Genomic DNA, 25,365 nt, shown 5'->3' with positions numbered 1-25,365 from the left:
TCAAATAGCCGCCTCGATTTTTCATACAAAATTGTGGGTTAAAATTGCCGCTTTTGCGTGCACTCATACAATGCCGTATGATAAAACGAGACGGCTGTTTGACAGCTAATTTTGACCACCCGTACGTGCTTATCTATATAAATAATATAATCCATACTAATATTATAAATGCGAAAGTGTGTCTGTCTGTCTATCTGTCTGTCTGTCTGTTTGTCTGTCTGTCTGTCTGTCTGTCTGTCTGCCTGCCTGCTACGCTTTCACAGCTCAACCGCTGAACCGATTTTAACGAAATTTTGTACAGACTTGGGATACATTCCGGGGAAGGACATAGGCTACTTTTCATCCCGGAAAAACAAACAGTTCCCGCAGGATTCCTAAAGACTCATCCGCTTGACCGATTTGTATGAAATTTGGTACCGAGGTAGCTTGCGTCCCTGTTATTGACATAGGCAACTTTTTATCCCGGAAAATCATACAGTTCCCACGGGATCTTTAAGAGCCTAAATCCACGCGGACGAAGTCGCGGGCATCCTCTAGTAATCTATAAATAAGCGTTGACCAGCTAGATGTATTATCTATAATAAAAACATACAGCTACCCTGAATGTCAGAAAAAAATCTGCTGTATCTCCTGGCAACACCATATTGTATCAGCGAAGAAATAATCACTCGTAGTTCTCGTGACTCGTAAGAGAGGGTTGTCGCAGGTAGTCCTTGTTATCTTTCGCAGTGCGAGAGTATTGTTAGTGGCCCACGGTTAGCGCCCACGAAGGCTCGGTTAATCTACTAGTAAAGGTAACCTTGAATGATCTGGTTAGCCACCATTATCTAAGATTTCCTTCTAGTTATCCTTCATATAAATGAACTCTGGATTTTCTCCTATTTTGTTTGATATTTTACTCAATACGATAGCAAAAAAAAAACCGGCCAAGTGCGAGTCGGACTCGTGCACCGAGTTCCGTAACTACTACAGAAGAAGTAAAATGTCAAAATCACGTGTTTTAACGAACCCCAAAACCAACTTTGTTTGTAGAGGTTGTATTGTTAATATAAAATTTATTTTTCTGTGAAATATACATAACCTTCTATTGACCATAAATTATTTCAGATTTTTCGACTGGTAAACTTCATAGATAAAAGGGGAGTAGCAGTATTTTTTCGACATTTTGCACGATAAATCAAAAACTATTATGCATAAAAATAAATAAAAACCTTTTTTAGAATGTGCAGGTAAAGCCCTTTCACAAGATACCCCACTTGATATAGTTATCGTACTTCGAAGGTTGAAAATACTAATTATATTAATCCATGAACACATTTTTTTTGTGACGTAACCACGAATTCATGGCTTTCAGATTATTTCCTTTACTTGTGCTGTAAGACCTACCTACCGGCCTTTCACGGTTCTAGGTCAACGGGAAGTACGCTGTAGGTTTTCATGACAGACACTAGAAACGAACAGACAGACAACGAAGTGTGTTCCTATAAGGATTCCTTTTTCCTTTTGAGGCACAGAACCCTAAAAATTACAAAGATCAAAGATTTGCTTTAACTTCCACGTGTAAACGGAAAGCCGCCCTCATAAAATATTAAAATGTCATGCGCTACTAGAACCCCCCCGGCCCGTCGCGTGTTATTACAGCCTGTACAAACATGTATACAGGCTCCACAATTTCCGATCTTTTCAAACACATATTTGATACAGTAGAATCAATCTTTTTTAATGTTATACTTAGCATTTATTAGTGAACTATGCTTGCGACATCGTCCGGATGGATTTAAGTTTTTTGAAAGTTCCGTGGGAACTCTTTGATTTTCTGGAATAAAAAATATCCTATAATATCCGTCTCCACTTTCTGTGCCGAACGTCAAAATTGGTTTAGCGGATTAGGGGTGAAAAGATAAACATATAGAGTTACTTTCGCATTTATCGTATGAATAATCTTTATTTTCAAAATAAAGTTAATGTTTTATAATGTTTTAAGTTCAAATTAATAAGTAATTTTTTTTTGCTGTAGCATGGCTGCTTGCTCAAATTCGGGCGAGTTTCGACTTTTCGCTTTGTGGATCCCGCCCAAGAGAACATCATTAACAGAAATCTTTCGCAATCACAGCACTACGGCTCCGGCTCCATATACGACAGGTGAAGTGACTTTCTATTCAATCTTAGAAATAATTAATGTTGTGAATAGATATTTAAAACTATGCATTAGAAATATTTAGCTATTTACTTTATAGAGCGCTTAGTCTAGTTAAGTAGTAACACAGTACACTCTTAGCTTTATTCTTTTATACTGTTCTCTTTTAATTCTTAACTTGATCTTCACCGACTCGTCGCTTCCTGGTCACTTTAAATGTTGTGTTCTATTATGTTTGTCATCGATCATCGTTGTTTTCTTTGGTTGCATGTTTCTGTCACTGGCTCACGACATGCGCTTGTGTATTGCCCTTCCCGCGTTAGATCGCCGCCGGGCGAGCACAGGAACAGCGGCGCCATGTCGCCCACGTCGCTGGGCTCGCAGGCGCCTGACGCGCTGGACGCCAACGCCAACGCCGACTACCCGCGCGCCAGCCCGCTGTCGCACGACTTCGCGCCCTACAACAACAACACACTCAAGCTCGACGACGACTCGCTCGCCATGTCGCCGCGCCTTCACGACGAGCGTGACGACCCCGCCGCTCCCGGCGCCCGCGTGCCCGCCGCGCACTACCGGGACAACTACGAGACTACGTTCGATCTCGACGGGAACGTCGAGACCAAAAGCATCTGTAGCGCTAAAAGTGGGGGATCGGGCCACGACAACAGGTATCTTATACATCTCCTTTGTATGTGAATTCTCTATTTGTTTTTAATATTATGTGACATCGATGTTGTTTTTGTTGAATTAAATGTTTGCTTTAGTTTTACCTAAAAGCTTGATGGAATAAGACACCACATGCACACACCAATAAATTTTACTATCTCGTAGTTTGCTATATGATAAGTTATAACCGTAACCGTACAATCAAGAAAATCGCCGTTCATCGATAAAAGTACGAATGTTCACGTAGTGTTCTCATTTTTCATTCACGTTACACAGTTTTTTTCACAACAAAGATGGCATTGATATCTTGTGCCATTTGTAACAGCGTAAAAAATACTAAAAATCAAAGTTAAAAAATCATTAAATGTTGCTGAAAAATATTATTGACATCTGGTATAACATATTGCTTATATGCTACTTTTTGTACTAAATGTGAATTCTCAAAGGAATACAGTTAATAACGTAATTAGCAAAGATCTACTGCTTATCGTCCACTAGCACTTAAAGAAGTTGCCTTGAATTGAATAGTTACACAGTGCAAGTGACTTGCCAAAGCTAACTTCCTCAAGTTTCATTACATTTAGCTTAATACGAATCAGCGTATCAACCCTAATTCTGCAAGTTTTTCGACATTTTGCGATTTTCATAATTATTTCTCACACTCGCGCCCTCTCATGACCATACCAAACTTATTACACGGCTTAGAGATATCCAGTCATACTTAATAAGTGACCTCTCACTGCTAGTTGCCACTATCATTCTAGATTTTAAATAAAACACTAATTTCATCTCGGTCTAGGTCCCGCGACACAATCGTTCGCAATTCACCTAGCGAATTAGGGGAACCGGTGAGTCATAGGGCGTCTGTTTCGATTTAAAACTGTATACGTCACGAGTCACAACACTTGATAAGTCGCGAGAATAACTAAAATGACGAAAAGTGTTGAATCGGCGGGCTGGGGCCATTAGTGAGTTGGGGCGCTCGTGTGCAGGAGCGGCATGGGCAGCGTGGCGCGCAGCGGGCAGGAGGCCATCCTGCCGGCCGTGCTGGAGTTCCCCGAGGCGGGACAGGCGCAGTTCCTGGCCGCCGTCATCTCGCACCTCGACCCGCATGCGCCCGCCTTCAAGCTTGCACCCGTCTACACGCTCTATCTGTGCGCCAGGTAAAGTCCGCTTGCTAAATGCAGCAAAATATGTACCTACAATAATCCGTCATCACGTCGCTCTTACATTGTGTAAGTAAATATAAAATAAAAATTAATAAATAATACTCGCCTACATGTCGTCCCATTCGGGAGGCACAATGCCGCGATCTATGCTAGATTGTAATTAGTAGTAGACTCAAATATCATTTATTTACGATTGCTGCGTCTAGCGTCCCTGAATGCTCTAACGGCACCAGGTAATCAATCGTAACGGCTCGTAACACTTCACGAAATCGATTAGTGCTCATCCTACCCAAAGGAGCTTGTGAAATACCATTTTTAACCCCCGACCCAAAAAGATGGGTGTTATAAATTTGACGTGTGTATCTGTGTATCTGTCTGTGGCATCGTAGCTCCTAAACTAATGAACCGATTTTAATTTAGTTTTTTTTGTTTGAAAGGTGGCTTGATCGACAGTGTTCTTAGCTATAATCCAAGAAAATCGGTTCAACCGTTTGAAAGTTATCAGCTCTTTTCTAGTTGATGTAACCTTCACTTGTCGGGGGTCTTATAAATTTTTAATTTACACTTGTTAATAAACACATGGTAGCGTCTTAACCTAGTAAGTATGTCGTATTAAGTTCTATTAAAAAATGGAATCCTATTAGCTTGTGTTAAGGAACAAATTTTAAAAGCTAATGAAAAACTTGTGGCCAGTTGTGTTTATTTTGGTATTTTATTTCATTCTATTGGGCACTATAGGTTGCGTGACAAAATTGTACGTTATATGTATGCTAATTAAATGAATTATTTGCAAAGAAAATATTCGTTTGCAGGTATCGTGCTTCCACTCATTATCGTCCGGAGTTAACGCCGACGGAGCGGGCCCACAAGCTCACCGCATTTCTGCATCACGTCGCTACGCTTATTCACGCAACTGTACAGGTAATATTTCTTTATTATTCGCTACTCTATATTTCTTAAAAGTATGGTGTATTACCTGACGCGTGGATCAGCACACCAATTGGGTAAATGTTCGTATTTTGTGTCTAAACTGAAGATATAATTTTATTTTTTATAGGAGCGATGTACGGATTCAGCTGCGCAAGCGTTCTGGATGGCGAATGCAAGTGAATTATTGCATTTCCTAAAGTGTGATCGTCACATTTCATCATTTTCCACTCAAGCGCAAGACTTGCTGCCCACTACAGTACAAAATGCTTTCAGGTAACATCTAATTTATTAATGTGATGAATTGTGCGAAGAGTCGCGCGTGGAAAGCGAGAGGAACCAACTGAGTTTTCATAAAAAATTTTGCGTCGCTGAATAAATCTTGAACTAGGTATTCACTTTACTTGTAAATAAAAATAAAGGTTTATTCAAAATGAGCACAGAAAAATATTTGTTCACAGTAACCTCGTATCGTGTTTCCAAGAGGAGTTATCCCGTGCACTGGCCGAGCTGACGAGCCCCGCGGCGGCGGACGCCACGGAGGCCACGGCGCCCACGCTGCAGGCGCTGGCGGCGGCCATGGTGCTGCTACGCCGCTGCCGCGTTAACGCCGCGCTCACCATCCAGCTATTCTCGCACCTCTTCCACTACATCAACGCCGTGTGCTTCAACAAGGTACTGAGGAGTGTCGCCACGCAACCTCGAGCATTAGGCTGAAAACTGCGGACCAAACAGTTCGAGTCAGTACCACAGAGTAATGATATTACAAGTAATCCGGTAGTGCGGGATGAAAGAGCGACCCGAACTGGCCTACGTAGTTAGGCCCGTATTGTTGTAGGGTCGTCGTGGTTGTCATTTACCACGAGATCAAAGGCGTTGAACTATTGTGACTCTCTTCATACTGTACCAGTACGGAGTACAGCTACAATGACGCCTATTAGTAGGCATTGGTATTTAGAAATTATAATTAAAAAATTGTGAAAGCTTTTGATAATGATTAAAAATGTAAAATAAAAATGAATTAAAGAAAAAAAATTCGCTTCGAAAATCCCCATGTTCAAATGTACATATGTACAAATGTGTTTTCGCAAGAAATTTGTAGAACCATTTGTAATTGTTAGGAACATAAATTTAATGGATGTGACACTCAGGCGGAATTCTAAAAAGAAATAAATGTTTGCAGCTGGTGACGGAGGCGGGCACGGTGAGCGCGCGCTGGGGCGCGGCGCTGTCGGCGCGCCTGGCGCTCGTGGCGGCGTGGGCCGAGCGCCAGGGCCTGGAGCTGGCCGCGGACTGCCACCTGGCTCGCACGCACCAAGCAGGTACGCTAGCGAGAAAGGAAGAGTAATATACATAAGTATCTGTAAACAATAGTGACTCGACAGTTTTTTATGCATTTTCATGTCATTGTGTGTTGTTGTTTTTGAAACAGTAAAAATAATCTTTTCGATTTGCAATCAACTGTAACTTATGTAAAATTTAATTACAATTTTTTTCCTTTTAAATTTTTCTCTAAAATCCATTATTACTGAGATATGGGATTTTGTTTGATAAAGTTCTGCCTATGTTTGTGAATCCACGTCCAGTGCAATTATCATTCCTGGTAATGTACCTGGAGCCATTAAAAGAATACGTTCGATTTTATGATCCACCTACTCCAAATAGATACTGCCTTGACTATGACGCGTTAATTATGGAAAAGTTAACCTCTAGGCGTTAAAGTTTCAAACAATGTTTTGATATCCAGCTCGTCTGATCTCGGGCACGTACCGTAGCGCGGAGGACGTGTGTGGCGCGCTGGGCGCGTGCTTCAAGCTGAACTCTGTGCAAGTGCGCGCCCTGCTGGCGCCGCTGCTGCCGCCGGAGCTCGTGGACGCGGCCGTCGCGCACGCGCGCTCGCGGGCCGACGAGCTTTATCGCGCTGACGGACGAGAGGTACGATGTTGTTGTAGCTGCTCTGATCTCGGGCACATTGCCGAAGAACTTGAAGCTGGACGCGTGCTTCAAGCTGAACTCGGTGCAAGTGTTGGCGTGGACAGGTTTTTGTCAAAATCGATTAAACCGATGGCTAGTGAAAAGGTATCAAATAGACAGACCGACACACTTTCACATTATAAGTTTGGTTGTACACAGATAACACTAGAAGAGAGCGTGTGGCTGGGCGCGGCGCTGCTGATCCCGGGCGACGGGTTCAGCGCGGAGGTGGTGCGCGGCGTGCCGCCTGGCCTGGCGGAGTTTGTGGCGCCGCTGCAGCGCGGCGGCCTGTGCCGGCTGGCGCACCAGCCGCACGCGCTTGGGCTATGGACGGTGTACATGCACGGCTACGGTGCGCCCGCGCACGCGCCGCACGACCACCCGCGCGTGCACATCGTTCAGCTGCACAAGAACTCTAACGGGATGGGCTTGAGCATCGTTGCCGCTAAGGTATGCCTACGCTAATAAGTTATTCTTCGGACCAGTCCGCACTCGTAAAAAATTAGAAAGGAAGAAGAAAATTAATTTATTCATCTTTTGCAATAAACAATGAGTACAACAAAACAAAATAACAAAATTTTGAATGAGTAAACAACAACAAGTATAAACTAACTTAGGTTAGTAATGAGTTAGTAGTAGTAAATTACGATTTGATAAAAATAATTGATGCCTACTATTACAAGTGTTCAAAGAGGAAGACAGGTCGTGAGTTTTTAAATGTCAAACAAGTTAGAGAAGCACACTCGTGAATTAGCCATTTAACGTTTAACATGCAATTTCATAATGTATAGGGTGCCGGGCAGAGCAAGTTGGGCATCTACATAAAGTCGGTGGTGCCGGGCGGCGCGGCGGCGGCGGACGGGCGTCTGGCGGCCGGCGACCAGCTGCTCTCCGTCGACGGACACTCGCTAGTCGGCATCACGCAAGAGAAGGTATCGTATAGCTCCAGGTGCCGCGCAGAACTAGTTGGGCATCTACATACTAAAGTCGGCGGTGCCGGGTGGCACTTTACTCAAAATTAATATAATTTTGCTATGTTTATTGCTGACGGGCATATAATATATGGATAATGTATCGCATGAATAAATCGATATCAGGAAAAAACAGTTAGTGTAATACATTTAGATGCAAAATCTGGTAGAAGTGTAAACATAATATAGAAAACTAACCAAATGACAAAATTACTACGTTTTTTACCTGAGTAATTAAATTCGTTTTATATTTTTGTAGGCAGCAGAATATTTAGTACGGACGGGTCCTACGGTCACGCTGGAAGTAGCTAAGCAAGGTGCCGTGCTCCACGGTTTGGCGACCCTTTTGCATCAGCCGGCCTACAACCAACGACAAGGTATGCTTTATTTTTGTCCATCTCGAAAGTTTTAAATAAATTTAAAAAATCTTTGTATTCAACCACTGGTGATTTTACCTTGTTTCAATTTTATTAGACGAAGAAGTACTGTACGAAGATCCAGCGAGTCGCAATTCGGGAACCTTCACAAACCCTCACCCGGCGTTATTGAAACCGGCCTCGCCGCTCACAGAGCTCGTCACTGCAGGCAATTTATCTTTCTGAGGATTTTTTGTTTGGTTTTAAAAAATTGTGTTGCAATTTCGTTTCGTTTGGACGGTGGTTTCTTCTGTTTTATCGCATAATTTTTGTTTGCGGATATTCTCAATAATATTATCAATGCGATAATAATTCAATAGTTCGAAGGTATGGTTTTTTTGAGTTTGGTTTTGCTTATTCTTGGAAATAAATTGCAGGTCTTACAATCTTAGGCCTAAAAATATATTTGATTCCAGGTTCCGGTCGTCACTCTTACCACAATCGTTGTCATAGTAATATCTTAAGAGATGAGACTTCCGAGTCTAGCACAGATGAGACCGAAGATTTCCAGCCCCACTATCATGGTTCCATTCCTAGGCTAATAATTACATTAGATCGCGAAAACAATCAACTGCAAGAGGATTTATCTCCAGTAACACCGGGGTGTCCTTTAGAACTCAGAGACGCCCGCATGCCTCCACCTCAGATACCAATATTTACTTTTACGTGTGAGGATGTCGACGCACAAGACTCGTGCGACACACTGTCGCAAGATACCCACGTGCCGATGGACTTACCGGCGCCCATACTCGATCCGCCCGCGAGCTACGATCAGTCTAGCGAAAGCGGGGAAGCTATATGTTTACCCCCTGAGATGAAGCCGATAGATACTAAACTCACATTAGATTTATTTAATTTTCGTACAAAAGAAGACGATTACAGAGGAAGGTGCACAGGTGTCGATGAATGCGTAAGTGCGTGCGAGTGTTGCCGCACACCACAGCCGGAAGCCCAGCAGATTCCATATATAGATGAGCCGAATTCTGAACCGGTTATATTCGAAAGCGATGGCACTGATAGGAAAGTGGCTACTCCTAAAATACGCAGAATACTTCCATCGCTTTCGTTAGATAAGCCCGACGACAGCAAACCTAAAACTGCAGATGCTACATGTCAAACTCCTAGCCCACCTCTGCAGCCGGAAGTGAAACCTCGCGTCGCACACAGAAGTAAAAAAGACTTAAGTCTTACCCTGACACAAGAATCTAATAGTATAAACAAGATTCACTCGCGTCTCCGAAAAACATTATTTTCTGTTTCTAAATCATTATCTAGTAAATCTGACGATACTGAAGGGCCGTCCATTTCTACATCGGAATCACTAGAGGAACTTTCGAACGATGTAGTTCACGTTAGAAAAGTTACCAGTAATCCAGCAGAAATTGGTGTTATGTTAGAAAATGTAGATAGGAAATCTTGGAAATCGCCCGATGAGTACCGACCTGCGTTCGGGAAAGTTAAGGCTTTAACGAAACATTTTAACCAGATTAACCTCAAGTATTGCGTTAAAAGCTACAAACGTAACTGTCAATCAAGTCCGAATTTAAGCTCAGAAGTGAAGAGGGAAATGTGTAAAACAAGCAATTTGCCTATCAGTGCTAGCTTGGCGAATATCCAGTATGAGCCGGATAAGACGGAAACAAGCACTAAATCTGATAAAATGTCTGAGGACGAAGTCAAAAGTATTCTCATTCAGCTCGAGGATTGGTCCAAATTCGGATCCCGTGGAAGCGGAGACACTCTAGCCCAAGGTAACGAGTTCGAGATTCCTAATTTACCCTCCGAAGACCATACCGACCCAAACGTTTCTACAACTAGCAGTTATGTGTTTACCGAAATTATTGAGAAGAAGCCGAAAACTATCACGCTAGAAAATATTATTCTGAAATCCAACCACTCAAGTGAAAACTCACAGCAAACCGACCGAGGCAAGGCATTACTTGTAGAAAGGGAGAGCCTGAAAAGTGAATGTGCTTCTACCAAGAAAGCGACGGAACGTAAACACGTGTCATCCGTGGAGTTGTCGCGTAGCATTTGCGATTTGCGGACGAGTGAGAGCGAGTGGGTCGCTTCGGTGCAGAGCTGCCCCGACGTGAGCAGCGTCTGTGATCACGCTGCGCCGCATGCACGCACAGCAGGACCGCAGCCTCCCTCGTGTAAGCCGACTCACACACCGAGCATGAAATAGGTGTGTTATATACGCACGGCTTCCGTACCTTTGGTTTTATTTTTTAACTTGAGTTTGTAGAGCATGGTTGTCCTTCCAATTTTTTTGCGAACATTTATTTCCATTAAAAAGAACGTTAAGTGCGTTATGGTGTTTTCTTTTATTTCCCGTTATATTTGGGTATTTTTAATTTCTATTGCACATTTTATATTGTTTAAGTCTTTTTATTTTAAGACAATTAAATGCCACATCATTGTACAAAATATTACATAGAATAAGATTTAGCTTTTAATTTATATACTGTGAATGAACGTCTCTTAATACTTACCTAAGACATTCTTTAATACTAATGTGGTTAATTCTATTGTGAACAATCTCTCAACCTATAGTCTGATTTTTAATTCTTTAGTGGAATTCTCACATTTCTTAATGTTACCAGATATAAAACAGTTCCCACAAATGAAGTTAACAAATTCAAATAAAATAATCTATGAGTTCTAAGAATTAGTTATATAACGGCGTAATTTTTTATTAAATTATTAATTAAAAGAACACTATTTCAATTGACACTTTATTAAATAAGCAAAAAATGAAACAATGTGGGAGAAAAAAACAACAGGCTAGCTAGAGCAATGTAGGACGCTTTGTAAATCTCTAATATTAGGTACGGCTTATGGCTGTTTATGTTGGTAGGTATTTAGAGTACCTATTATGGCGTCAAACCGGTGGTAACTGATTTTCAAAATAACCCACCCAATGTCTAAAATGACATCTGTCAGAATTCCATCGAATTAAAAATCATAAACATAGTTAAATTGACAGGTCTAAATCTAGTGCTATCCTTTTTCGGAGGTAGCATTATAGATTAACATCAAATATTAATAAATTAACTATCCGTAATGTGTCGATAAGTTACTTAGCAACATTGTGATTCGTAAATAACAGCGTTGCTAGGTAACATATCGACAGATTACACTTAGATTAATTATTAACTTCAGTTGTAAATAAGTTGACTGATTGTGTACAACAGAATTAGCCACATTGTCAAGTTTTTAATATTTTTTCTGTACGAATAAATAGTCTCTTTCACGTTTAGCTCGGCTAAATGACGATAGGTATGTTTTCAGCTATTAGATAGAGTATTGAAATGTTTTTCGTCGTAGGTACATACAACAATTGATCTTTTGTTAAATCATATTATTAAATATAGTTTAGTGTTACTTATTCATTAATAAGTTGTTTTAATTCAAATAAGAATATGTAGTTTATATTACCTGGTTAAATAAAGGCGCTGGAGGCGTCAGCGGTGGTGCGGCGCGACGAGCCTCGGAGCGTGACCTGCCGTCTCGCCTCGCGGCCGAGCCCGTGAAGCCCAGCAAGAGCACGCCGGCGCTGCACCACGCGCCGCTCGCCTCGCCGCTGTCGCCCGCCTCGCCCGCCTCGCACGCCTCGTCCTCGCACCTCGCGCAGCAGATGCATCCGCCGAGCGCGCTCTCGCCGCAAGCCGCGCACACGCCGCTGCAGACCAGGTAAGTAAGACCCTTCTCCAGAGTTACTGCAGGTTTTCGGCTATAATGTTGTCTGTGTTTCTGTGGAGTTCCTCAGTATATATTTAAATGTTTCAGAAGTACAAAACCAAATAAGTAATAACTGTTGGACAAATTACTTTAACTGGGTTTAATTTTATTTCTGTCAATGATGATTGGTGAAATAAAAGGCGGAATCCTCTTTTTTACCTTAATCAGGGATGGTACGAATAATCGCATTCGCATTTGCAAAAGATCCGCATCATTTTAATCATTTGCATCTACAATCGCATTCATTATACTCGCAATCATATTTAGCGAATGCAAGTATTGTCGCTACGTAGCGTTGCCTAAGCGTTGAAAACCTATTTTTAATCGACGACAAGGTTTTTAAATGTTGTTCAGTTCTTTTACATAGAAGCTTTGCCGTTGAGAAGGATAACTGCAGCTATTAGTAGAGGCAAAGCAAATTTGTGTAGCAATTTTAGAACATTTCAACGTTTCCTCATATCATTTTCTGCAATAATCAGTAGGTATACTGTTACGATTTATGATGTTTTCACTAAGCTAATGTCACAGCAGCACCATGTCGACGCTAAGCGGCGGAGCGAGCGCGGCGGGCAGTGCGTGGGCGCACAAGTCGCGCAGCAGCCACAACCTGTCCGCCCAGAGCGACTCCTTCTACCAGAACCTCTCCTCCGTGCACGCCCACCATCATCCCTTGCAGGATAGGTATGTATGCGCGTCACGAAACTTGTATAATTTTGTGGTTACTTCGCAGGTCCAAATGCTTGTGGAGCTTAGGACGGTATTCGTGAAGTTCGAACGCAGTGATTACACAATAATAAACAGAAATGTTATTCGCTGTATAAATAGTATTATATATAAATAAGGAATAAGGAATCAAAAGACTTTGACAAAAATTTGACTTTGACTTTGAAAACAAATAATATACCTAAATATCTGCGTAATACGTATGGAGACGCGTTTAAACGTACCATAAAGTACCCAATGAATCTCACTCATGATCATCTGACTCTCAGATGGTCATCGCTCCGCAGTTCGACGGGCAGCGGCCGCCCGCAGTCGGCGCATTTCGGCGCCACCGGCGACCAGGCGTCGGAGCCCTCCGCTAACCTTCAGCACCAGGTAAGTCCGATCATACGATCTGAATATATAAAAGAAAAGGAGACTGATCTATCAAAGCACAGCTCAAAGTAAAGGCTGGATCAAGCTGAAATTTGGTTTGCTGATAGTTATTATACATTTAGTTAACGTAGACATTCGCTAAGAAAGGATTTTTGAAAATTAAATCCCTAAGTTCTTTAAGGGTTTGATAGCGTAACCGATACGTTATTTAATTCGACTAAATATCATCCCCATCCGCCCAGCACCGGCTCACTACTGAACACGGGTGTTCTCAGAATGAGAAGAGTGTAGGCTGTCTGCCATGCTGCACTAGCCAATTGCGGATTCGCAGATTTCACACACCTTTGAGGACATTATGAAACACTCTTAGGTATGCAGTTTTCCTCACGATGTTTTCCTTCACCGTTAGAGCAAGTGATACTTCCGCGATCTGTGTTTCCTACCAATTACAATCCAGATATCTTTAAAACAAGAGTGAATAGGCACCTTCTAGGTAAACGCGTCCTATCTTAGACCACATCATCACTTTCCATCAATGTGATTGTGGTCAAGCGCTTGCCTATAGTGAATAAAAAAAAAACTTAATTGGGATGATAACTTTGTCAAAAATAAATTATTTCTTAAGAATTATTAAATAGTTCCAAAATTTGTAAAATCCACGCCCGCTGTTTTTAGTTTAGTTTTAAGTTTGATAACCATTTTAGAGTATCGATTTAACTAAAAAAGTACGTCAAATGTTTATGACGTTACATCTGTGTATTTCATACAAGCTCCATTAGCACTCCTCCACAAGCACTAAGCGAGTGTTTTGACGTTTGATAAAAAGTCGCTGATTTGACTAGTAGTCATCATTCCTATTGCTCAAAATGGACATAATCCCGAAAAATTAGAGGTCCGTGCCCGGGATCGGACCCACGATCTGGAGTAGGTCGCCGACGTCTTCACCACTAGGCTTAGGCAACCAAGTCAGATAATTCTTTATTAGAAGCGTGTTTCGTTGTGGTTGGTTAGGTGGTTCCGTTAAACGTTAAGATGATTTGAAGAAGTATCCATTGTAATATGATCTCTGTTTTATCAGGCTCAGGCGAATGCGGCAAGTATCCGAGCGGCTAAGCTAGCTGAAATGTCCGAGGAAGTCACGAGACGACAACAACAACAACAGCAGCAGTTTCAGCAGCAACAACAACAACAACAGTTTCAACAATTACAACAACAACAACAATTACAGCAGCAACATTATCAACAGCAACACCAGTTGCAACAATTACAGGCTCAGCAGAAAGCGAATACGGCGCACTCTCACATTGGCGCGCAACCCAGTCCGAGCTCAATGCACGTCCATGCGAATGCTCAATCCAACCAAGCTCCAATTCACGTGCAAACAAACCAAGGGTCCATGCACGTGCATACAACTGCACAGCCGAATCAAGGGGGCATGGGGCACGTGCATGCTGGTAGTCAACCGGGGCAGAACCAGATGCATGTGCATAGCAACGCGCACTACTCGCCGCAACTGCCGCAAGGCATGCATCTGAACATGCACTCGCAGTACGTACACACATCGCAGGCTCCCACTCAAGGATATCACAATCAACAAGCTCAATCGCAAAGGTTTGTGATCATTTCAATTTTTTTTGTACCAGAAACGTAATAACTTAAGCATAAATACTGAAGGACAACTTATCTCGGCTGGACGCTCGATGGGTTAAGAGATTTCTACCAGAAGCCTTAAAAAGCAAGAACAAACAAATTTGAAAAAGCAGAATGCAGAATAGGTACATTTAACATGAAAAAGATGTATCACATAAGTTCTTCGTATGTAATAGATTTTAGATTTTACAAAAGTATAATACATATATATAGTTCTTTGAATTGACCCATTATGATTGTAATTGACAGATACGACTGGCATCCGTCCGGACCGCCTTCCCCACAACGGTCCCAACCGCCGGTTGCTCCTAAACCCGTTTCGGAGGTAAATTCAATAGTTCAACATACAAGGTGTAACCAGAACCCTGGCAAAAACTTAGGATTATTATTATACTACCTAAACACAATCCAATGCCAATAACCATTTGCCTTGTTTTGTATTTTATTTTCAAAAAGTTTTTTTTTTACTAGTAAGTATTTTGCAAACTCGCGTTGTAAAGCGTGCAAAACTCGGGTTGCCTATTTAAATAACGTTTGTTAACATCTAGCGTCAGTCATATGTTTCATTTGCAATATATTGTAAACTTTTAATAAATACGGGAAGTTAAAAAAAATTCCTTTTTTGATAACGCGTAAATATGATCAGTACTGTCTCTTGTCTTCTTTTTTGCTAGCGTTCTGGTTACACTTGTATAAGTTACCCTATCAGGAAAGGAACCCTATCGTATGTGTTGTGTGTGTGTAAAACTTGTAAATTTTTTTGCAGATTACGAGAAGATCAGAAACAGAGTTAGACGACCAATATATGCAGCACTCCCAGAACCAATCTACCTCGAGCGTGCAACCTGATGACGGTGAGTATTTTCTGGTGTTTACAGAACATCCTATTTTATATAAGTACATACACACATCCAATACCACTGGACACCCTAATGCCTGGGCCCGGTATAGCTCGTAGTTTGTAGTAAAACCTTGTAGTCGTCTCCTTCTGGCTCCCCGCACGCATAGTTATTGACCCGTGTTAAAATGCTAAAACGCGTGCGAGTGCACTTGCATCGTATCGTACTAGAATCAAGAAAGAGAAAACCATCTAGTTAAATGAATGTAACAAACGATTGTAAGTGCAGTAATTTCGCTGTGAAAGGAAAACATACTGTCACCAAATGCAAATCTTTAGATCTCAATCTATGTGTCTAATAAGAATAATGTTGATGCAGAGCGGTATGTGGCGAGCGCGTCGGAGCCGCCGGCCGTGTCGGTGTACCCCGCGGGCGGCGCAGGCGAACGCGCGCGGCCGCCCGCTCACAACCCGTGGCAGCGCGAGGAGCGCGAGCGCCAGGCCGAGGCGCGCCGCGCCGCCGCCAGGGCCAGGAGGTAAGCGTCATGCAGAGCCCTACGTGGCGAGCGCGTCGGAGCCGCCGGATGCATCGGTATACCCCGGTAAAATAACGCAAACATTACTTCCGTCCAATGATCTTGAGCTATTCTCAAGTCGCGCCCATAGAAGTATTACTTCAACAAGATAACCTTCCATTTCGTAAGTGGTATTTTTAAAGTCAAGCAAAAAAAAATTAGAGGCCCCTACTTTTTCAGATGTAACATCTGCCAGACTGTTCGTATTTTAAATATTCGTTCGTAAATATGCCTATGCTACCCAGACCATAATAACGAAGCGATTGACACCTCATTCATCAAAATCATCTCAGTAGTCTAGGCGCTACGATGGAACACACAGATGGAAACATACATAATATATAGACTGCCAAAATCATAACCCTTCCTTTTGGCTTTGCCGTAGTCGGGTAGAAACAAAGTCGCTTCCCGAAGTCTACGCAACAGATTTTAATGCGAGTTTTCATGTCTTGTGAGTCTGTTTTGTTTAACTGGGACTGTATGGGAAAATCCAAAAGTATAGGAGATACAGGGAAACTTTCTTGAGAACCTTTTAAAGTCTTTTTTTTTTTGTGAAAACAATTTTGGCGTATTTAATTATTTGATCAAGCGTGAGTTGTACATAAAAATCAATAAAATTGACAACTTTTTTTTTAAACGTCGATCGACTCAGTTTCATGTAAGGATCATCTTCATTGTATCGAAAAATAAAATATCGGGACAAAAGTGTGCGGATTCTCCCTATGCGTTGATCAGTGGTACTCGTATGCAGGGACGCGGCCATCGCGCAGCTGGTGTCGCTGGGCAGCGCGCGCACGCCCGTGCAGAACCAGCAGCTGCGCGCGCTGCAGCTCGAGCGCGACTTCGAGCGCCGCGCCACCATGCACCAGGTTAATAACTATTTGATTTCATATTTTTTTTGTTTCTTTAAATATTAAAACCTGTGTTTAGATAACAGCTCTCTAATAATAATTGCTAGACTACTAATAGTCATATAATAATAATAATATATAATACAGGATGAGGGAGGGGAAAGAGAGGGTGGCGGGGAGGAGGAAGAGAGCCCGTCGCCGGAGCCTGATCGAGAGCGAGAAATGGAGCGGGACGCGCGCCAGCCGCCGCCGCCCAAGTCCATCCTCAAGTCGGCGCCCCGGCCAGAACTCACCAACGGATTCACGTCCCACACGGTACGTTGTGGGGAGCTTGCTTAGTTTCACGGTCACTTACTTTTACTAAAATTTAATTGATATTTGTGAAAACTGCAGAGATAAGCGGTTTGCCTTATTAAAAAAAAATCTGTTTCACACAAAAATCGGGATCTATGAAGCAGTCAAAGTTAATGTGCATAATCTGCAGTATGACACTGGATTGTCTAGTATTAAGTATCTTATCTATGCACTGAAAAATGAGTTGCCTTTCCGCAAAAATAATTGTTCAGAGTAACATGTCTAGTCTAGTACTACTTAAAGTTCTCTGATTTGGATTTGTTTCGCAACTCCTCAAAGGTCAAAAGGAAGCGAATTTTGTGAAGACGTTCACTCTGCGGCACGCTTTGTACCCGCGCTGTAGCAGTCACTCGTTATTGCCGTTGCGCCCTGCAGTGTGCTTCATATAGAATCTTACATCGAATCGTTCACGCGTGGTCTTTGTTTCACTATGTTTGGTTGCCAACTTAGCTCTGCGAATTTGCGACTTTTCCAAGTTCCGATGATGGTTCTCCAGCGAATTGACTCTGATCAAATCTTTTATGGTTCGTGAATTGCGCAGCATTCTCAATTTTTTGACATTCATGACGCGTTATGTAGTAGTCTCGCGCCTGTAACTGGATGATCTTCCACAGAGCATGTTGTCGGAGACGAGCCGCATAACCGAGGTGTCGGCTAGCGTGAGCAACTTGTCGCTGACGGCGGCGGCCGACGACGGCGCGGCCGGCCCGCCGCCGCCGCCCGAGCGCGGCTCGTCCTTCGCGGTGATGGCGGGCCGCCGCGCGCTCGACGCGCCGCTCGCCGCGCAACCGCCGCCTGCGACGCCTCATCACGAACCGCCGCCTCAGTGAGTATCTTTGTGCTATTAGGACAGTAACAATTTTTACTTCATTCACTTGCAATTCTCATTTCATCACGTAAGTGGATCAGGGACAAGGAAGCAGAGGTTTTAAGGTCGTAGCTCACTTACACGATACAGGTCACGCACAGTAAAAGAATATACATTCATATATGGCTTTAAAGTCGTTCTCTGTACATACATTTTATAGTGACAACATACAATTGCAAAAAATGGGCAGCGAGCGAGCGGCCCACCAGTCCGCAGCGTGCGGGCCCTTCGAGCAAGTTGTAACGTGTAACGTGCACAGTATGGACACGCTGTACTGTGCCCTACCCATCTCCACAGGGTTGACCCAGACGTGATTGTTTATTCGTTTTTGATGAGGCCTCCTGGACCGTTACCTTGACTCGCTCCATGAGACTCGTCATATCTTTGATCACTCTATTTTTGAATGACGTAATGCACTTTCGAATCGCGAGTACATTACGAACCGATATGTTGGTTAGCGCACTTCACGCTGAATGTCGCTATTAGTTACAGAATTATCTGCGTTAAGAGTTCCTCGTTGATTACGTTGCTCGAAGTAGACGCAGATTTTTTGACATTGAGAGATTTAGTGGTGTTATCGCGGTGTTAATCCCGCTGTCGTGTCGCAGGTCGCCAGTGAGCGGCGCGCGCGACAAGCGCGTGTCGTTCCACGAGCGCGCCGCGGCCGCGCCCCCCGCGCCGCCCGCCTCCTCGCCGCCGCCGCTCGACCCGCCCGCCGCCGCCAGAGAGGACCCTGACGTGAGTACAACTCACGGTGCCGCCCTGGCGTCTACCATGGGCGGCATCATACCGTACGATCGCTCCGCGCGCGCGACCGCGACTTTACAGATGTTTTTTCTCACGAAATCAGTCCAACCATACTTTTAGTTTTAAAGGGTATAGACACGCGCTCCAGTGGTAGCGTTGAAGCCCGGTATCCACCTAAGCGGAGAGGAGAGGAGATGTGTCCAGTGGACGAACTGTACACATGTCTCCGCTCCGCTTAGGTTAACAATGAAAGACGAGGGACTTACATAGAGACAGTGTACATTTGACACACACCTATCAACTAGCCTCTGTGAAAGTGCATCCACACACCACACACGCCACAGACGGCATACTAACAGGCGCGGTTTTGCCCTTTCTGCTAACTTCACTTGCAACTTTTTTTTACCAACTTTATTCAATTACATTAATGTAATTGAAGCCAACTTTATTGAATTACATTAATGTAAGGGAAGCAGGGTGAAGTTAGAGGAGAGGGGTCGCCTAGCCGCGCGTATCAACAGTCAGCACTGGAACAGGGTAAATGTTTTGTCCGCAGCGCTTCATCGAGGAGGCGGAGAGCATGCTGGCGGGCGGCGCGTCGCCGGCCGCCGCGCCGCCCGCCGCGCACACGCCCGGCGTCATCGGCGCGCAGGAGGTGTACAGGTGAGCTGACTGACGCTGCACATAGCTAGATGCGCCAGGTGGATAAACCACCGGAAGTGCGAGGGTTTCGTCGTTTGTAAAGAAACACAAATAGTTACCTATTTAGTTTCATACGTATAATATAATTAACCTACCGTCACTTTTATTTGGGACTGCAAAACTAAGTTTCTTTGTTGAGGTGTATTTGTTAGAGACCTGATTTAATTTTTTCTGTTAAGCTTGCCAACTTTGGAGATGGAAGGACGGTTTTATTTGTTATTTTTTCATCATAAATTATAAACGAAGGGGCTTAAAATAAATACTAATCTATTTTATAATATGCAACTGAAGCTCTTTTAGATGATACGACCCGCCCCGTAGATCATTACAATTTTCGTACAGATCTCAATTTTTTTTGACAATAAAAATTCACTCAGGAATAATGTAGCTTTTTTCTACTGGTGAAAGAAGTTTCAAAATCGGTTCAGTAGTTCCAGAGATTACTTCCTACAAACTTACAAACTTTACCTCTTTATAATAATAGTATTGACAGTCTACTTGATCCAGTAACCTCTGTTTAAAATTTCGACCCCCTGACCGCCATTTTCAAAGACACCTAGCAGCAAGATGTGTGCGTGATATCTACTGCTAGGTCAAAGAAGAGACGATACGCTCGACATATTCGAAAAAGGAAAACATTTGATTTTTTTGCTGCAACTGTATATTTTATTCTTAATATTTTCTGCAAATCAGAACTGATTGCGTTATTAGTTAAGTATTACATTGCTTTGTAATTTGCAAAGTTCGGTGATAAGGCCACATGCTTGCCCATGGTTTTTGATTGATCAGAAAGGCTCGTGAGTCGTGAAGCATTAACTTTTGTGGTGGAAAATATTTCAATTATCGCTATTGGCTTTTTGAGTATCTAAGTATCAGTTAATTAATTCAACCGACTTATTTTTCGTTAAGTTGCCAATATTTCAAACATTATTAATTGTAGGGATCCCCGTGCGCGACGGTTGGCCGAGGCGCAGGCGCGCGCGCCGGCCGCGCCCGTTCCCGAACAACTCTCCTTCAAAGAGAAAATGAAGATGTTTGCACTCGAGTCGGGCGAACAGTCGACGCCCAAGGACAAGGTACGTGAAAAAACGTACTAGAAAGCACCCCGCACACGATGAGGCCCTGAACTTACAAGACCAATGCACCAAAATGCGTTTTTGTATACTTGAAGTCATGATCATGATAACTGAATAAATTGTTTGCGTTTTGCGATTCCGTAACAGTAATAATATTACGATATTGTTTCGCAGGTTAAAATATCACGGGCACAACGAGATATTGACGCTGTACATTAAATTATCGGGCAAATGAATAATGAATATCCATTTAAGGGTACCGTATTTCCAAATTTATGATAGATATAAAAATATGCATGTATGACAAAATTATAATGGCTATTTTAATTGGCGTAGAACACGTGTTAAAGTAATCTTATCGATGTAATCGATTGTATTTGACATTAATGGCAACTATTTCGTTTTACATGAAACAAATATTCAGTATTACTTACTATAGCAACATGAATCAGAAACTTACGAAATAACTAAATATTTATTCGAAATATTTATTAGTTATTTTCGAGTTAACTCGAAGATGACGGTTGATAATGGACCAGAAAGAGCTTTTTGTATTTTGTAAGTTATTCCGCAAGATTTACTATTGACGGGACCTAGCACCAATTTACATGTCAATCGTAGAAGTAAGTGGTAATTCAAAGTTATATTTTTATGATTAGAACTTTAATTCGTAAAATACTGTGTCGCCTTAGCAGCTAGTGCAATGTTTAGTGATTATATAGCATCTACCATATTATATTATAGATTTATTTGATTATATTCAAAAATAAAACAAATTAAATACTTACATAAGTAGGTATGTGTTAAATATTTATGGCACTCTAATTAAGAATAATGAATTGTTAACCCTCCAAATTAGCCGTGTGCCATTATTATGATGATTAATGATTACATTTTAAATTGTGACATTATTTTTTCAGAAAGGACCAATAAATATAATTATAAAATGAAATTAGGTGGGTGCCTTTAAATTTTCTAGAAAATAATGAAATAAGATTATCATTTTTACAAGTTCATATTATATAAATATTTCTTTATGTTTAAGCTTCGTTACATTCCAAAGAATGAATCATTTATTTTCTCTTTTAGTAAAGCATTCCTCTTAAAATATATAATATGTCATCCATCAACTCTGTTTCGTTTGACAATTCATCACAACTTTGTATTATGCAAATAATAATTAAGTATATTAACTCTTATGTATTCCCCTAAACAAATGATATCAATCTAAAGCAATACATGAGCCTTGTTGTAAATACAGTTTCAGTACTCATTAAGCACTATTTGTGCCAAAAATTTACATGAATAATAAATAATAACATGATCGGCGTACGGCGTGATGAAGAGCAGCCTCTCAATTTACAGGTCACAATACTATGGTCGCTCCTTGTATAGCATATTATTACTGTCAACAAGAGAGATTATTTACCTTTTTGTGGCACCAATTTATTGTACATAATGTAGTTAATAAAAACCTTTTATTGTGTTGAGGATTTGTACACCCGTTGTATTATGTAAAAGTTTATTTAAAAATACAATTATATCGAAAGTTAACATATGAATGTAAGTATGAGGCCTACAAAGCGTAGCATTAGCGTAGTGACTGGGAGACCTTATGTTTTCCGCATTTCACCCAACGATAGTCAATTAGCAAGAGTAAAATATTTTATAGAATTGTTTTGGCGATCATAATGTAGGTATATTATATTTCTATCAACGGAGTTATGTACCTACTCCAATAGAAACCCAGATTAAATAGTGTAATAAAATACATGTTACACTATTAATTAATTATTATTATTAATGGTAGGAATATAACTGATATTGTACTTTAATAATTAATAAATAATTATTAGCAATTTCAAAATTAAATTAACAATCGCTACATTTGGTATTTTTATTTCACATTTCTTGATCGAACCTTACCCTGCTTGGAAATATTCATAGATATATCATCCTTTTAGAATGAAAAGTAGTTACCATCAGCGGAATGATTCACTACCTCAACACCGAATCATAGCATTGATAGCCACCATTGGTTGGTTCGACATTGCTGTTTCACCGAGTTGAATAAAATATTTTTTCGTAGAAAACCTTCAATGGATTAAAAATAGATACCGAATTAATGTCAAATGAGCTTAAGTGGCGCTATCATTCAGCTTTGAACACTGGAGTTAGCGAATCACCCGCTAGCACCGTAGTCTATGGCTAGTACCTCCAAGGTTATGTAAGTCGGCGGCATGTACACAAATAGTTAACATAACCATGGATAATACATAACCGAGGGTTTTAAGTGTTCAGCTATTTAAGTTGATATAGTTAATATAAACTTGAATTTTCCTTCAACTGTTCAGTTCTCTTTTTTATATAACGATTTATCTGAAGAGTCTGATAGATGAGACTGCTAATTCAGTTGCACACAATCTCTAAACTAAAATGACGGACTGATACCCTTTTATCCTAAAATCTAACTAAACTATGAAAACTATGAAATTGTCAGAAAATCAAAAAAATTACCGACTTTGTGGCGCACCATTTTTTTACGGCACTGCGCGCTTTCTTATTATTTTTCATGGATCCATCGATGGTAAAAATGCCGTACATTAAATGACCAAAATGTACACACTCTACCTGCACTTTTGAATTCTCACCAGCACTCAGTTGGACAGCTTACAAGTGACGGCATAGTGCTGAATCTTATAATTTTATGCTCTTATATCGTCCTATATACGTCACCTGGTGGTTCATATGACCCATAATTTTTGTGGACATGGGCCAGTAGTCTATAAGCAGTTTAGCAACATAGCGGTTTAGGATACAATTTGCACACGCGCAAACGTATTGTGTAGTTGGAAACATTGTGAGTGTTCACGTGAAATCGCGCACTTCACCCACACTTTCGACGTGAATACGCACAAAGGAAGGTGTTTTTAACTTATTGGGAGTCAAAATTAAACAAGTGATTAATTTAACAGTGTTTATATTTTGCTTTCGAGGTTAATTTACGTGCCGTGTGGCTTTGATGCGTTTTACAAAGTTCCACTTGTTTTGAAACATAAAAAATATTGATTTTTCAAATTCACCTAATAGTAACAACCATTACTAGAATACAACGGTCAAGAGGATTTTGCCCTTTACAGAAAAACACACTAAATGGTGTTATCTAAAATGGTTAAATATTTAACCATTAATTAATTAATTATATAATTAACAAATAAAATTTGTCCCAAGAAAACAGCTGACTACATCATAGTGCAGGTACAAGAACTTCATGTTGTCACTGTAGTATTATATATCAAGATGATATAGAAAATCATTTTTGATTTATTTGGCTTTGGTGACTTTGTGCAATACATTTTACCATAAAATTACGTTTAGAAATACAAAACTCGAGTATATCGTGCAACTAAGGCTAAAAAAAAGTCTATCACCATAGCCCTTACATACTTGAATTAATTAATTTATCAATACATTATACTTAAATGTTCACAAAATATTGAAAATGATCACTGTGTGAGGCCTATAACAAGTGACGCTTATAATATATTGGTTAAATATAATTTAATACAGGTTGGAAGCAATAAGAGTTTGCAGGCAATTAATCATTATTATTTATTATTATTATGTTAATCTCTTATAATATTAAGAGATAAATATCCAAAAATTTGGTAAACTGTATTGAAACAATGCATTACTGTGATCAGATTTTTTTTAACCTTATAGCTCCTCATACCTCAACTCCGGAAATATTATATTGATAATTTTACTTTTCCATAAAGAATGGTCAAAATCAGGAGTGGGTTTCGATAAAATAGCTATACTTCTAATGAATGGCCATGGCTTCTAATGAATGGTTTTCTAAAGACCATCAAAAGTGAATCCCGTTGTGCCTAGTTTGATCAGAAAAAAATAATCGCCGAAACTTATGGTATTCAAGTTACGAACGAATGTGTCAATTTAAGTTAAAGTCAATTCTTTAGGCAGTTGTCCGACCACCGATGATTAGTGAGAAACGAGTTGAGCTAAAACTAGAAACGAGTTAGCGAGCAACGACAAGAAAGTGTGTGGTTGGAGTTGTTTTGTCACTCGGCTATGAGCCAGTCTACGAGTGCGACGGGTGATTACGCGCACCATTTCTCAGTTTTCGCAGTAATAGTTAAGTACTTAAATTCCTACGAAAACTGTTGACCGCCAAGGGAGCGTCGCTGAGCGAGTTTTTTTCTTTGATAGCTCTGCTCGCTGTGATAAAGTAGTAGTGAGAGAGTTCTCGCCGACAGAATGAACAGTCAGCAATCAACTATTAATACTTTATGTATTTACTGATTTTACGTTTCTTGAGCGAGAAAATAATCAATAGCTAGTCGCTTCTTTGCCGACGGCGGGACAAGCGTCTTACGACACGGTTTCACCAGGTTTATACCAGTATAAGTTTTTGAATCTTTTATGAGGATAGCCTGAGGAGACTTAACATTTCCATCCTGTATCTGTGTGGTACTTGAAGTTTTGCATCCACAAATGCAACACAAATTGGCATCAAGGAAGTTGAATCTCAATATGACATAACCTACAACAAATTTACAATTTAACAATTTACTAAATTAT

General features: G+C 41.1%; 1 protein-coding gene across 8 annotated transcripts in view; it reads left to right on the top strand.

The window, feature by feature from the left end:
- The window catches only part of LOC123867158 (afadin), a 65,923-nt gene extending 43,273 nt beyond the window's left edge, over window positions 1-22,650 (top strand). For 4 of the 8 annotated variants that reach the window (XM_045909055.1, XM_045909054.1, XM_045909061.1 and 1 more), the window contains 25 exons: window positions 2,018-2,142; window positions 2,461-2,805; window positions 3,796-3,966; window positions 4,785-4,893; window positions 5,030-5,175; window positions 5,361-5,574; window positions 6,083-6,221; window positions 6,647-6,834; window positions 7,033-7,323; window positions 7,665-7,805; window positions 8,104-8,221; window positions 11,716-11,956; window positions 12,533-12,685; window positions 12,997-13,102; window positions 14,181-14,713; window positions 15,002-15,077; window positions 15,519-15,606; window positions 15,970-16,126; window positions 16,917-17,034; window positions 17,164-17,331; window positions 17,985-18,196; window positions 18,847-18,976; window positions 19,542-19,648; window positions 20,628-20,763; window positions 20,938-22,650. In XM_045909055.1, coding sequence (XP_045765011.1) covers window positions 2,018-2,142; window positions 2,461-2,805; window positions 3,796-3,966; window positions 4,785-4,893; window positions 5,030-5,175; window positions 5,361-5,574; window positions 6,083-6,221; window positions 6,647-6,834; window positions 7,033-7,323; window positions 7,665-7,805; window positions 8,104-8,221; window positions 11,716-11,956; window positions 12,533-12,685; window positions 12,997-13,102; window positions 14,181-14,713; window positions 15,002-15,077; window positions 15,519-15,606; window positions 15,970-16,126; window positions 16,917-17,034; window positions 17,164-17,331; window positions 17,985-18,196; window positions 18,847-18,976; window positions 19,542-19,648; window positions 20,628-20,763; window positions 20,938-20,982 — 4,257 coding nt within the window. In that variant the 3' untranslated portion in view covers window positions 20,983-22,650. Of the gene's footprint in view, window positions 1-2,017; window positions 2,143-2,460; window positions 2,806-3,795; window positions 3,967-4,784; window positions 4,894-5,029; window positions 5,176-5,360; window positions 5,575-6,082; window positions 6,222-6,646; window positions 6,835-7,032; window positions 7,324-7,664; window positions 7,806-8,103; window positions 8,222-8,318; window positions 8,430-8,676; window positions 10,663-11,715; window positions 11,957-12,532; window positions 12,686-12,996; window positions 13,103-14,180; window positions 14,714-15,001; window positions 15,078-15,518; window positions 15,607-15,969; window positions 16,127-16,916; window positions 17,035-17,163; window positions 17,332-17,984; window positions 18,197-18,846; window positions 18,977-19,541; window positions 19,649-20,627; window positions 20,764-20,937 lie in introns of those variants that run through there. The other 4 variants (XM_045909057.1, XM_045909058.1, XM_045909059.1 and 1 more) reach the window with 4 other exon arrangements.
- Window positions 22,651-25,365: the final 2,715 nt, after the last annotated feature.

Source organism: Maniola jurtina, chromosome 7 (genome assembly GCF_905333055.1).
Source record: "Maniola jurtina chromosome 7, ilManJurt1.1, whole genome shotgun sequence".
NCBI lineage: Eukaryota > Metazoa > Arthropoda > Insecta > Lepidoptera > Nymphalidae > Maniola > Maniola jurtina.
The sequence above is the reverse complement of the archived record's forward strand: the minus strand, read 5'-3'. Positions and strand labels throughout refer to the sequence as shown.